Source organism: Gadus macrocephalus, chromosome 7 (assembly GCF_031168955.1).
Source record: "Gadus macrocephalus chromosome 7, ASM3116895v1".
In the NCBI taxonomy this organism is placed as follows: domain Eukaryota; kingdom Metazoa; phylum Chordata; class Actinopteri; order Gadiformes; family Gadidae; genus Gadus; species Gadus macrocephalus.
This window is the reverse complement of record NC_082388.1, coordinates 8,010,913-8,025,725: the sequence shown is the minus strand read 5'-3', so window position 1 is coordinate 8,025,725 and position 14,813 is coordinate 8,010,913. Positions and strand designations below refer to the sequence as shown.

The following is a 14,813-nucleotide window of genomic DNA, read 5'->3' as shown; positions in this document are numbered from 1 at the left end:
AGCAGTGAAAAAAACCCGCTGGCAGCGGTGTTTTTATCAAGAACACTCTGTATCAAATGAATATAATGCAAAATATTCACTCACACCTGGAAAAAAAAACTGCCTGTGTGAACACGCCCTTAGTATGCATTTTCCAATAGCTCAAGATCTTTGCCTTGGTTTTTGGAAGCCTTGTCTTTAAACATATCACTGGTCTGAAGTGATTCGTACATAGTCCCTGCCTTCTTGCATCCAACATTAAACGGATCTTCCTTCCCATACTTGTAAGAAAATTGATGTCCGTGCAGCTCTTTGGCCTACGGAAGAAACATAACGTGATGGAAGAAACAGATTATGACGTCTGAATGAAATAACATTTTCAAAATAGCTTAACAGCGGGAATGCAGAGAGTATTCACAAGACAATAGATCTGTGAAATTATTTACTTTGTGCAAAACAATGTCATTGTGAGAAAATAGTTAGCTTACAGTTAAAAAATAAATGGGTGCAGGCTAATGATTATTATGTTCTTGAACTTCTTGATAAGAATAGTATTCATCTCATGTCATGCGGTACCTATTCCTCCGGTTCCCCAAAGTGTTCATCATATATTTCCTTTTCCACATCCATTATCCCAGGAGGCTGTAGCCCTCTGGGATGAGAGACAGACAGATTTAGCTGCATTCCATAATAAATACACAGACAACTACTTATTTTGTGATTGTGTTATTCTTATTTGAGGACATGTAATTAAATTGCACACACAACACACAACACACACACACACACACACTAGATCCCATATCGCATATTTGAAATATTCAAGGACTATTAATCTTGTACTCTATTCCTTACCACCCAAAATATGACACTTGTCATGACCATTGCACCTAACAATATAAACTGTAGACACACATTACAGAATAATGGAAATTTATGGTACAGCGGGGGGCACATTGCTCTTGTAGCAATATTCATAGTTGTTGCTAAAGAAACCCATCCGGTTTTCTATGTAGTGATAGTGATGAGACACAAAGAATAGATATAGGCCTACATACATTCTTTATACATGTTTTAATAGCTTACAACTGCTGGTCCCGGCCCCTCGTTGTTCAGATCACCAACAGCTGTTCATTGCTTATTCCTTGGAGACCCCGTAACCTATCACATAATAGAAATTCGTTTTAACCGTTTTTCTACACACATAAACTACTACTAATGATAATAGTGGAATAGCAATGATAATAACAGAGTGATAGAATAAACGCTGTGAAATAATAACATACATGGTTGTGGGTCCGGTTGGTGTTTTACGGCCCCCTCTGCATCTCTGGATATCACTAAAAACATACTAGTCATCAGTCAGATATAAAAATACTTTCAAACAGCCATACATTGTCATAGTCATGATGTATCCGAAATATAGCAACGGTCTAAGAAACACTTACAGCAAGTTACAGCACATGCTTCCACCAAAGACTTGCCGGTATGCTAATCATTACCCCCACCCCCTACCCCCCACCCACCTGAGTGATCGGACACGAGCCAGTAGACACAGGGAAGCCCTTATCTGCGTCAGAGGTAGGGGATTCACCCCCACCCTTCCTCAGCGGGGTCATTGCCATTTACCGTTGAAAATTAAAATGTTAATACCCCTAAAAATATATCTTAATTAATAGAATAGTAACCTAGTTTCATAATAGTTAGTCATCTGTGAGATCTATCTTTTTAAAATGTGTGGCTTTTATGAACACGTTTCCCTCTGGACCGTTGTTGAAACCACATTTACCACCTAGTGCTAGTGTTACCAACCACTATAGTGTTTTTTCATGTCAAACACACACACACACACACACACACACACACACACACACACACACACACACACACACACACACACACACACACACACACACAAGTCCCCTGACCCAGTGGACCCAAATGCCGCTTCCTGTACCCCATCTCCTGTCTTGACATCAAACATCTCTCTGAAGGCCATGATGTTTATCCTCACACACAGTCATACAACCAGATAGTTATACAGTACCTTTTATTGTGCTCTATTCCTATCTCTCATCCTGGGTCCTCACCAACCTTTTAGCCACAGATCCACCCACCCATCCCCGTCTTGAGATCAAACATCTCCCTGAAGGTCATAATGTTCTGCATCACGCACCTGCAGACGTCCTGGTAGCACCGTAAAAGCCAGTTTATTGCTCTCTATTCCTAGCTCTCATCCTGGTTCACACTGTCGGGCCCACACCAGACTTTAGGCACAGATTAAGCACACAACACACACCAATACACTCCTCTGACCCAGTGGGCCATAATACCACTTCCGGCCCCCCTCCCTCCCACCCACTTCCCAAACCGGATGTAAGTATGCTCTGAAGACCTCCAAACAGGGATATGTGATTAACTACTGACAGCACCATTGATGCATATGCCATAGGATTTAAGTTTGTCGTATGAATCAACGTGACACAAAAGGTTTGGACCTGGGTGTATGTAAAGACGACGTCTTCGACGATTCAGTTTCCTCAGTTTTACTCCTCGAGGATCTAGGATTAAGAGCAGGTGCCGTATAGTTGTTTGAGTTACTACCAAGCCTGCTTGGATGCATTTCAGATGCATAAATTTGTATCCGTGAAGCATCCCGTACTGGTTCAACTGCTCCTGCAGGAAAAGAGCCACTTGTAGCACGTCCGACTGTTTTTTTTTCTCCTGAACAGTCCCAATGACTTCAGATGTCTGCGCATTGTGGACAAAGGTCTAAAATACAATAGCGTCGGATAGCGTCATCGTTGCCGTCCAGCAGCCAACCAGCCGGGTTATTGATGAATGAGAGGGGGGATGCTGATGTCATAATTACGAGATATTTTCTCGTAATTATGAGATCTTTTCTCGTAATTACGAGATCTTTTCTCAACAAACAATGTAAGTAGGCTATCCTACGCCTGTTGACTTTACCAGATGTGGCAGCTAATCGTTTTGTAATGTTGAGTATAGTGACATTAATAAACGGCATTTGCTCTTACCTGAAATAAGCTAAATGTAAAATAAAATACTTTTTTAGGCCGTAGGTGAATAGTACGATGGCGTTCACCAAAAGAAAAAAGTTTCACACCTTATTTAGCCGTTAGCACACCAGGATCTCTTAATTACGACATCAGTATCTCGTTATTATGAGAAAAGAGCTCGTAATTACGAGATACTGATGCGGCAACACTGGTTTTGAGTACACACATCCACCGCATACAAGACACAAAACCAGATACACAACCTGAAACACAACTACCCCGAACAGAACCAGAAACACAATCACCCCACACACAACCAGACACACAATCAGCCAAAATACAACCAACCAGGCTTTGAGTGACCCTCTGCTATAATAAGATTAAATGCTTTTACTCAAAGCCCAATCATCAATCATTACAGTGACTGGTATAGAGGTAGAGAATGTTCGAACAAGGACATCGGTTACTTGGCCCAAGGCCTAACACCCACGTACACAGAGTTCAATAAACTTAGCCAGGTACTGGGGCTGCAGACATGTACGGTCACACTGTTCCCTTTGCCCTCCATGGTAACCAGAGCATAAACATTTCAAGGAAAAAAGCCTTAAGGGCCGTAAGGGGTGGAGATTTGATTTTAAGGGACCAAGTAGGAACCATTGTCTCACACCAGTCAGTCAAGCTTGGAGGCAGTATGTCTGTTTTAGAAGGCCTGGTCTTTGTCCAGACTCCTGGTTGTGTCCTCATATGGACAGTTCTACTGCTGCTACTCCTCTATTTCCTCTCCTCCAGGCAGGGTTTCCATGTCCACCACAAGGAGCCTCCAGGACCCAGAGGACTTCCTCTTCTTGGAAACCTGCTGCAGTTGGATCTGAACAGGCCACACAACACCCTGATAGAGGTAGGTTTGTCCTGTTACAGTAAGCCCAACAGTTACTCAAAATAGTCAGCATGAACTATGAAAGGCAATTGACGCGCCCCATGTTATTGAACATATCCAAAACTTTCTGCAAGTTTCTAACCAAGTCTGGGGCCGCGGATTGTGCGATTATAAAGGTACAGAACACGCTAGAAGTCTAACGTTAAAGTAAAAATGTGATGCTATCACTGTATGGGCTTTTCATTATCACCACATCAATTCTCCTACATTATAATTATACTGTGGAATGAATATTTATATGATATATAACATTATATTTGCGGGATAATTCAATGTAACTGTCTGTGTTTTAAAGATTGTAAATTATTTATAAATGGTTTGAATGTTTTAGTCCAGAGATTTTTTTTTTTTTTTCTGACATTCAACTTTTGGTGTCATCTTATATTCCGTTAAATGGATGTGTATAGGGTTAATACATAACATGACTTTATAAAAAGAAAGTTATCATGACGTATAATTATTATTAAAAAAAAAGGGTCAGGGTTAAAGTCTCAAAGGGCCTGATAAGCCCTTTGAGACTTTAATGGTGATTAAGGGCTATACAATTAAAATGGAATTGAATTGAATTATTTATTATTAAAAAGAAAAAAAAGCTAAAGTTATATTATCTTAGAACTTTATTGTGTCATTATGGGTTTGGTTTTAGATAAGCCCAAATGGGCATATATTGCACCTCCACATGCACTTTCCGTCTTGAAATCAATCTATTTGTTATTAAATTTGAGTAAATACATTCTACTTCAATTTAATTATGCACCAATCTACAATTTCTCTGCAGATCCATTCATACATTGTTCACAATTATATTCTATGTGTTCTATTTATATTGAATTTACTCCAACTACAGTTCTCCAAGACATATGGATCGGTGTTCACAGTTTATTTTGGACCCAAGAAAGCGGTTGTCCTGGCCGGTTACAAAACAGTCAAACAGGCTCTGGTGGACCATGCCGATGAATTTGGAGACAGATACATAAGCTGTGTTTCTGAAGACATCAACCACCAACATGGTATAGCATTGGCATAAAACAAGGGATGTTGGGGGGGACACTGGTACATAACACTATTTAACATTGAATGTGCCCCCTAATCAATTTGAGTGGGCCCCTACTTTTTGGTTATTTTGAGTGATCAACTTGGTAGAACATTTACCATTTGTGTAACGCGTTACAGTAACGATATTACTTTTTTTGGGTAACAAAGTAAAGTAACGCATTACAATATAAATATCGGTAGCTACACTACTTTACTAGACTTTAGTAACGCGCTTTCCTGCGTTACCCAAGCCGTGTTTGCCTGCGTGTAAAGTTCTGATCTGCCTGCCTCGGCACGTTGCCATAGCGATCGATTTGAGTGACGTAGCTGCTTATGCGAAGGAGTGTTCAAGTGTTGGAGCGCAGAAGCAGGTGGCACAGAAAGACAGGCTGGTTGCAGGGTTCATTGTAGAAGACATGCTTCCCCTGTCGACTATTGAATCGCCCCGATTAAGAAAAATACTAGATAAAATACCCGCGACTCGCAAGCCAACATCCGACATCCAGGAAAACATTTCCCCATTACCTGAACTGGTGTTATACCGACATGGAATCGAAGCTCAAAATAATTTTCGAGTCCTCCCTGGATCATGTGTCCACCACCGTGGACATTTGGTCCGTCAACAACAAAAGTTACTTAGGAATGACACTACACTGGATAGACAGCATTATTTAAAACTTGAGAAGGCTAGTCTTGCCTGCAAGAGGGTGAGAGGAAGACACATTTACGATGTCATAGCTTGCGAAATAGATCAGGTTCAATTAGCCTTTGGACCACATAGTGTGGCGAAGACACGCCCCTTCCGGTAGAGCCCATGGGACCTATGAGATCGAAATTATCATTTAAATCCACAAACAACATGTGTAATCCAGGGCATATAAAGACTGGGACCAGAAAATAATTAGTTTCTCTCCATTGAAGCCCATTCATATTTTTCGATCTCATAGGTCCAATGGGCTCTACCGGAAAAGGTGTGACTTCGCCACCCTATAAAGTAACAGCATGTCTCACCGAAGCTTAAGTGCAGGACAAATCCGGTGTAAATGGGATCTGGGATATGTTTAATATGATAACGAGTTAGGATGTTCGTTTGGGAGCAAAAAGACGCATGTATACGCAATCTTAAGTTTGCTGTTTTTAGCCGATTCTACCAAAACGCTATAAAATTCTATATGCAATAAATACTAAGTGATGATAGGGCTATGATATTTGTCCATGTATCTACAGTACATTAAGATACGGGAAAGTAAAGTAATAAGTAGTGAAGTTACTTTTCAAATGCAGTAACAAGTAAAGTAATCTCATTACAATTTACAGAAGTAACTAGTAATAAGTAACTCATTACTTTTTTTGAGTAACTACCCCAAATCTGATTGTGTTATTCGTTCAACAGCACTGGACAGTATTTCAAATAACTCAAGCGCTGACTCAAAATTGTTGTGATTGTTATTGATTATTATTAATTAGCATTTTATTATTATTTTTAAAAAGCCAAAATAGTTTGCTTGTTTTCCTACAGCAATTTTTTTTACATTTCCAGCACATGCTACACTTCCTATGATATCAAGGACATAATATATTAATGTATGTTGACTGTTGAATTTGTTTCTCAGGGATTTTAGCTTCAAATGGAGATAATTGGAAAGAGATGAGGCGCTTTGCCCTGTCTAACCTCAGAAATTATGGGATGGGCAAGAGAACAGCAGAGGATAAAATCCTAGAAGAATGCCACTATTTGATAGAGGTGTTTGAGAATCACAAAGGTAGATCATGGTAAATGTATCATGCCCTTTTAACCTGACAATTGTCCTTTGATGTTACCTAAAAGGGTGTCCATTTAATGTTCTTGTTCATGTTTACAATCTTACCTTACAGGTCAGCCATTTGACACATCAAAACCGATGAACCTGGCTGTTTCCAATATAATCTCATCTATTGTGTTTGGTAGCAGATTTGAATACAGCGACCCACAGTTTAAGAAAATGGTGAAAAGATCAAATGAGTCTATGCGCATTATGGGCACTGCCTCAATGCAGGTAAGCATTGTGTAATTAGCCATAGGTCCAGAATTGTAAATTAATATGTTTAATAAAGAATTAAGGAATTGAGTAGTGACTTCAATGCAGTATACTTTACAGAGACTTTATGTATTCTTAAGTTAGAGGCCAGTTGGATTGTGATGTTTAATAAGTGTGGAGTTCATATATTAAATGTGTATGTTGTGCATTTTTATGAGCAAACAGTTTTATTTTTTCTATTTTTTCTATTGCACTGAAAGTTGTACAACTGTTTTCCCTGGATGGGAAGATGGACTAAGAATCGCAAACTCCTGAAGAATAATTTTGAAGTTCAGTACAATCATTTCAGGGGCTTAATCCGTCAACTGAAAATCTCCCTGAACCCAGAGATGTGCAGGTGTCTCATTGACTCATTTCTGATCCGTAAACAGAAGGATGAGGTAAGCGTGATGAGCAACACAAAGTTGTTTAGATGCACATTACGTATACATTGGAGTGACAGTATGGTTTCTACTTGAACACAGGACTCCTGTGTAACAGACCCTCTCTACCATGAGATGAATCTGATTACTGTAGTCGGCAACCTTTTTGCTGCTGGTACTGATACCACAGGAGCATCACTTAGATGGGCTCTGCTTTTCATGGCCAAGTATCCACAAATTCAGGGTGAGAAAGACATTCATGTCGTTTTATTTATTTGCTGAATTATTGTAAGGTGTCAAATCTATTGTTTTTGCCAATTTTGTCCACCAATGGGTCAAACTTGCAACATTTCTAAAGATGAGTTGACATCTCAAACTCGATATTGTTTTCATCGCAAAATTTCCACTAATAACAACAAATAAACCTTCGGTCTCAGGGGCTATTCCCTACCTACTAATTGTTGATTAATAGCCTAGATAGATAGATAGCCTAGTCAAGTCTTTATTAATACCAAACTACAAAAATCGTTGGGAATTCATTTAGGTGATTCGGCTGTATGTCCAGTCTGACTGGACATACACAAAATACATCACATTAAAACTAGACACATGTGTAGATAGATAGATGGATAGATGGATAGATGGATAGATATTTAACATAATTAAATATGTTCTATTATTTGCCTTGCGGAGCCAGCCAATCCCAAAGCAAATTAGCCATGTGGTGATGTTTGGTTTCTTGTGGGCTGTCTGTCAGCATCCGCCGGGTAGGACGATGTGCTTTGTGTATGTGTTCAATGTACATCTGTCTGGTCGTATTTGCGGTAGAATGATGGTTAAATAATGTCACACCACGATCGGTCATACTTGCAGGCACTCATTTGCAAGTGCACTGATTGCGTGTCCGATAGGCTAAGTTAGCACATAGCTAGCATTATGCCTTCTATTTCTAGATCTTCTGACTAAGTTTACCGGTACTCACGACATAATCGCTGTCACTATAAAGAAAACGTTGACTTTCACTCTGTGCTATAAAAGTGTCGTTATTGTATGCACTGCTGTTCATTGACTAGCTCCAGCGCTCGTTGCTGCGTTGCTAAATTATAGCAACTCTCCACTCATTCTCCTCTGACCATGCATTTAATTGGCTTTGACCACCATCAGGTCTCGGCAATTCCTCATTCGCCCTCTCACGTCCGACAGATTCGAAATTATACTGCTGTGGGCCATCATACATGTTATTTGTGGTGCTTGCCACCTCTTAGACGCCATAGTTCTAGTACTAGGCTGAGACTACCTTCCACCACGTCTCCCCAACGTGACGTCCTCCTTTCTCCATTATGCACCAAAGCTATGGAACACCCTACCTCTGTGCATCAAGCAGGCGAGTTCAGTGGATATCTTTAAAAAAGATCTAAAAACATATATGAGAGCTTTTAGCAACAGAGGACGGGTTGGGTAATTCTTATTACTTTTATTTATTTATTTTTCCTTTTAATTTTTCTTTTAGTGTTGTGTTAAATGTTCCTGATAGTGTTGAATCTTTTAAAATCTAAAGCACTTTGAGCTGCATTCTGTGTATGAAAGGTGCTATACAAATAAAGTTTATTATTATTATTATCATCGCTGAATGGCTTGGAAAACAACCGTTACTGCCCAAAACGACAAAAACTGGACTTTAACACTATTTGAGACATTTTATAAATTATGCTTTATGTACATATTAATCAAAACTTCCGGTTAACCTGCACGTAGGACTTTAACACTCTAAACTCTAATCAACTAAACTGCTTTTCACATCCCAAGCCAAATGCCAATTCAAGCCAATCCAACTCTAATAGAATAAAAGGTATCGGAAACGTTCTGAAAGTCCAAACTGGATGGTCTCCAGGGACTCAACCGTAAATTACACAAACGCCAAAAGGACAGGAAACATCCTGGTCACACCAAATTTGGCAGCAATAACATTAGCAACATTATCCTCATGGGTATAATTCCACTATAAGCCAAAACCTATCCACTATACTATCTATCCACTTTGTCTTCTTAGCTACAAGAACAGCGGATCGAGTAACTAATAGAATTTGGTATGGCCCCTCATATTTGGCCTCTAATGCTAGTCGTTGTGGTTTGTGGATCATAACCCATCGCCCTGGCACTAACGAGTGTCCTCCCTCTGGGGGCTCTGCCCAAGCTTCCTTGACCTGGTTTGATGTCACCTGGAGAGTCTCTGAGAGTTGGATGCAGTAGTTCATCAGAGCGTCCGATGTCAGGTGAACGTCTGCAGTCCGCAAGTCAACAGAGCCTGGGAAACTGAAGCATCGGCCAAACACGACCTCGTAGGGGGACAGTCCAACGTCTTTGTTGTATGTAGCTCATGCTGCACAAGGCGATGGGCATCGCGTCTACCCATGGAGTCCCTTCTTGGTGCATTTTCGCCAATTGCTCCTTCAGTGTCCTGTTGGCTCGTTCCACCTGCCCTGACGATTGGGGGTGATACGGACAATGGAAGGACCATGTGATGTTCAGCATATGGCTTACCTCGGCGCAGACTGCTCCGGTGAAATGGGTTCCATTGTCTGAGTAGATCTGGCAGCCCAAAAGTCTGATTTGAGAAAAACCAACATTGGGACAGTTGAGGGTCAAGGCTCTAATTGGTCTAGTGAGATGTAGGCGATTCTCATAACAATTTTGCCGCCAGAGGCCTAAAGGTGTCCAGCGAATGATAGGTAGGTTGTTTTCATTTAAAAATGAGAAAATTCGCTCATCCTTGTACAGAATGAAGAGGTGCTGTACAAAAACGTAATTATAGTTTGCATCAATTTTATTTTATTTTATTTATTTTTTAAAGCTCATAAAATAATTTAGGTCGCACATAAATTGACAGGGTCGGTCGGAAACCGGAACCAAACCAACATTTTTTTTTAGGCCGAATGAGAAAATATGTTATTATTCCGCCATATCCCGTAGTTTGTCATGTTTCTCTGGCTCACTTGCAAACAAAATATCTGGAAATAGGAACTAATTTAACCAAGTCACCAATGGGTAAAGGTTTTCAAAAGGCTACGTTCGACCCGTTTTACCCACCCTCCCAACCTTATGCCAGATGATGCAGCTTCTCATGGCCTACACTTTTCCAATCTGGAACATTGCGCTCTGCCTCACTACATATTTCACAAATTTTATTTAACTGAAAAACTATTTTTCCCATCTTATCTCAGGCCAAGTCACAAATTCTAATCAAACCAACTCAGATGACCCCTCATTATCCGAAGAATAAAATGTATCAAATATTTTCTCAATTTCTATGCAGTAAGGCCCCCAAAGTTGTAAACATTTGGAAGCAAACACTTTGTCACACTTTGTCATTAGGTTGGCATTTTTTATCATCGCCTCCTAGACAATTTGTCCAATCATCATGAGAACTGCTGTATTGGACTCAAATCCCTATGAACCCTCTTTCTGTTTGGATCATATGGACCATGACAAAACTACTTATAAAATATATACTGATAAGCCCTTTTGTATAACATGAAAAGTAGCAAGAAAACTTAACACATATAATATGCGGTAACTGTGGTTCTATTTATTAATGCACGCAATACATTAAAAAACGTTGTTTCTTACCAGTATTGTATGCATTATCGTTATCGACTTGTGTTCCTAATATGCATGTGTCCCCCTGTTATTATACATTGCCAAGGACTGTATTATGCGTAACGTGTTTAGTTTTTGTATGTTTAAACAGATGGATGCACAAACGCGCACCCGCATACATTAATTACTTTACACATATGCACACTCGCGCCCGTATTCATTCATTCTTTCTTTTCAACACTCACTTCGGATAAAACAATGTTTTCTCACGATCAAATACTCATCAATACTAAAAGTTATGGGCTTGTACACAATGTCTGAGTTAAGAAAATATGTGTTCGCTGTATGGTGTTAGCAGATGCATTGATTTAAAAATACAACTTATTACCGCTGTATCAGCTGTTCTTTCTCAAATAATTTACCAAGAATGTGTGGCTAGGTAGATGAGAGAAGCAAAGTGTATGCGAGGTGCACAAGAAACATTATGCATGCACCCTTAAGGCCAATTTCCACTTGAATCGGCACGGAAGCGGCACGGCAGCGAATCGCTCACCGAAAATAATAGAAACCATTAAAGTCAACGTAGGCTATTCCACTGGATACGGCACCGGCACGGCACGGAACCGTCCCCAAACCGGCACTTCGTTAACGATACTTGCCTCTTCTATTTCTGAAAGTTGCCGGTTCGCTGCCGTGTCTCAGAACACGACTACAGCCAATCAGTTTGCCTTTGTTCATGAATATTCATGAGCTCACATCGATCCCTATACAATTCACAGGGTATTGTAATATTATACAGTCTATCTATGGTATCAATAGCTAATCAGTGGCAAAGAAGAAATGAAAGTCCGCGTCGATGCCTCGCAAGTCCAGTGTCGCGAGTGGACGTTGCCATGACATCTAGAAATCATAGGTCTACCGTATTTAATGGGTTATAATATTGATGCATATATATTATGTAGGGTTTGAATATAACTCATGAATAATATTGTATGAATAATTATTATAATTATGCACGTCTTGAGCCATAGTCGGAACGTGTCCGTGCCGCTTCCAGTGGGGATTGCAGTACAGAACACAGCCGGTTCGCTGCCGTGCCGCTTCCGTGCCGCTTCCGTGCCGATTCCAGTGAAAATTGGCCTTTAGAATAGCATCTGAACAACGCGCCACTGACGTTGAACCAGGTATTTCCTGGTTTGTGGCAGAATTGTTTTCTGAAACTGCAAAATAGCACCAGAACACGCCTCCGCCTTTCGCTGAGCCGCCTCTTGGGACGCAAGATCGTTCCCTAATTTAGTGACGCGTGCCTGAGGAGGGAAAAGAACGCTCCGCACCGGTTGCACCGGGCCCTATGTGTCAATTCCCATCGGGTAAATAATATGAGCAAACTGAATGTCTATGTTGTACTACTGAGTAAAGGTCTAAGATTTCTGGCATTGTCCTCCAAAAGTCATGGTTTGGTTGGATGGGCTGAATGGGCACGTCTACATTGAAGCTCCTTCCAGCAATATATTAGAACAAACAAAACAAAAACAAAATCATTGGCTTGGGGAACCACCTCACACTGTGCTGACGGAGTGGACAGAGGATTGAGTTTCAACTATGGCTCTATAAAATCCAGCAGTAGTCACACTGAATTCACCAATTCCTAATTTTTTCTCCAAATTCATGCTGGGCTACGTGGTTCACGCTGGTTATTGCTGCTCGCAGCTATATTTATTACAATTATTTGATGTGTCGTTGGAATTAATTATTTTGACTTTAAATTACTTTGTTTGGTCCTAAAAGTAAGGCTAACCAAGTGTACATTTGGAACCTTGTTAATGTTTAAATTATATGAATTCATAAATGAATACACCTGAAACAGTACTTTAGTTTAAAAATATATATCTATACATATATATATTTTTTAAACTAATAAACTAACTATTAGCTGTTGAAGACTGAGCACCAAAAGTATGTCTGTGGTTTTGTTTGTGCACATCCCCTAGCTCAGGTCCAGGAGGAGCTGAGAAGGGAGACAGGGAGTCGTCAGGTCAGGGTCGAGGACAGGAAGAAGCTGCCCTTCACTGATGCCGTCATCCATGAGACCCAGAGACTGGCTAGCATTCTCCCTGTGGCCCTTCCTCATGTCACAACGCAAGATGTCAACTTCCAGGGATTCTTCATCAGAAAGGTTAGACTAAACTCAATAATTGTGGCTTGACCTTTGTATTTTTCATAAAAAAGGTGGACATGAATCTTAATCTTCACACAAGATGCATTCAGAGCTTATTTTACTCAAGTTACTTTTACTAAAGAAATATGTGGCCTCGAGACTGGCCGAACGTGTCTCTGGTCTTCACACGCCTCTCCAGCCAGTCTGTGTTCAGCCTGTTCTGGTGGAGTTAAAAGGCCCCCTGATTGCAGGGCTAACTCAGCACACCTGTGAATGGTAAGCTGAGACACCTGAGTGGGGCGGGGTCTCTATGACACAGCTTTAAGGGAAGTACCCTCCATCCAGCAGCACACCCCTTGGCTGCCTTTGCCTGCCTTTGTGGCCACCATGTGGCACTGCTCAGCGGCTGGGCCACCACACAGTCCAAATCAAAGGTTTACAGATGGAGTTTCATTACATGACGAACATGAAGCGCAGATTACCTACGATTTAACAACAAAAATTACGTTAAAAAAAAAAAGTAGACTTAATAACGATTGTGGGGGAAATTCTTTGAACTGTGACGGCAACATAACTCAGAATGAATTTAAGATTTTATTGTAAAAAAAAGGAAAAATGACAAAAAAAGAAAAATGCTGGAGGTTATCATCAATAACAAATACAGGCTTGTTATTGTAGTATGAGAATAAATCCTGCAGACTCAACTTAAATTTAATGAATAGGTGACTATTTATCAATTATAAAAAGTTATAATTTAATTTATATTTGAAGCTAGTCTGGACTAACTGGACACAGACTTGAAGCTGATGTCCAGCGCTGGCTCATGACTTGTGCTGTCTCTGTGTTGCCAGGGGACCACTGTGTATCCACTACTGACATCTGTCCTTCATGATGACAATGAATGGGAAACCCCAAGCACATTCAACCCTGCACACTTCCTAGACAAGCAAGGGAGATTTGTGAAGAGAGACGCATTCATGCCTTTTTCTGCTGGTAGGATTTACCCATTTATATTCACAATACAGTACAACTCTTCTTTTCAAATGAATTGGATGAATATAAAGATAAACGTGTTGTATTTGTATTCTCCAAGGTCGCCGGGCGTGTCCGGGTGAGGGTCTGGCCAGGATGGAGCTCTTCCTCTTCTTCACCTCCCTCCTTCAACGCTTCAGATTCACTCCTCCACCCGGGGTGACGGAGGAGGAGCTGGATCTGACCCCAGCAGTGGGCTTCACCCTCAATCCGTCACTCCACCAGTTGTGTGCTGTCAGTTATGTCTAACCTCTTGTGGCATTACCATGCTTGTTGGATGAAATTGGAAATAATTGTATGCAGGTGTTTTTGCTGTTTTTGTAGTTCATAATTTGCTTTGTGTGTCTGAGGAACAGTTACTATACATAGACATGAAAATGTATTTTTAAAGAAGAATTTAATTTAAATCTAGATGGAATTTATACTTAAAAATCCTAAAAAATCCTTACTTGCTTAATTACCCTTACTGGATATCTAATGACAAAATGCTGGATTTAAAAAAGTAAGATTAATCTTTATATAATCTTTTTATATTATTATTATTATTAATCTTTTTAATCTTAATATAAGAACAAATTTCTCATTCCAGAAATAAGAAGCTATATTTTGACAGTG

General features: G+C 40.2%; 1 protein-coding gene across 1 annotated transcript; it reads left to right on the top strand.

Moving 5' to 3' along the window:
- The first annotated feature begins 3,636 nt into the window (after window positions 1–3,636).
- On the top strand, window positions 3,637–14,798 carry LOC132461309 (cytochrome P450 2K1-like). The gene is made up of 9 exons (XM_060056360.1): window positions 3,637–3,897; window positions 4,784–4,946; window positions 6,585–6,734; window positions 6,847–7,007; window positions 7,250–7,429; window positions 7,514–7,655; window positions 13,000–13,184; window positions 14,018–14,159; window positions 14,260–14,798. The coding sequence occupies exons 1-9, from the start codon at window positions 3,691–3,693 to the stop codon at window positions 14,445–14,447; spliced, it is 1,518 nt and encodes a 505-aa protein (XP_059912343.1). The 5' UTR covers window positions 3,637–3,690; the 3' UTR covers window positions 14,448–14,798.
- The last annotated feature ends 15 nt before the right edge of the window (window positions 14,799–14,813 follow it).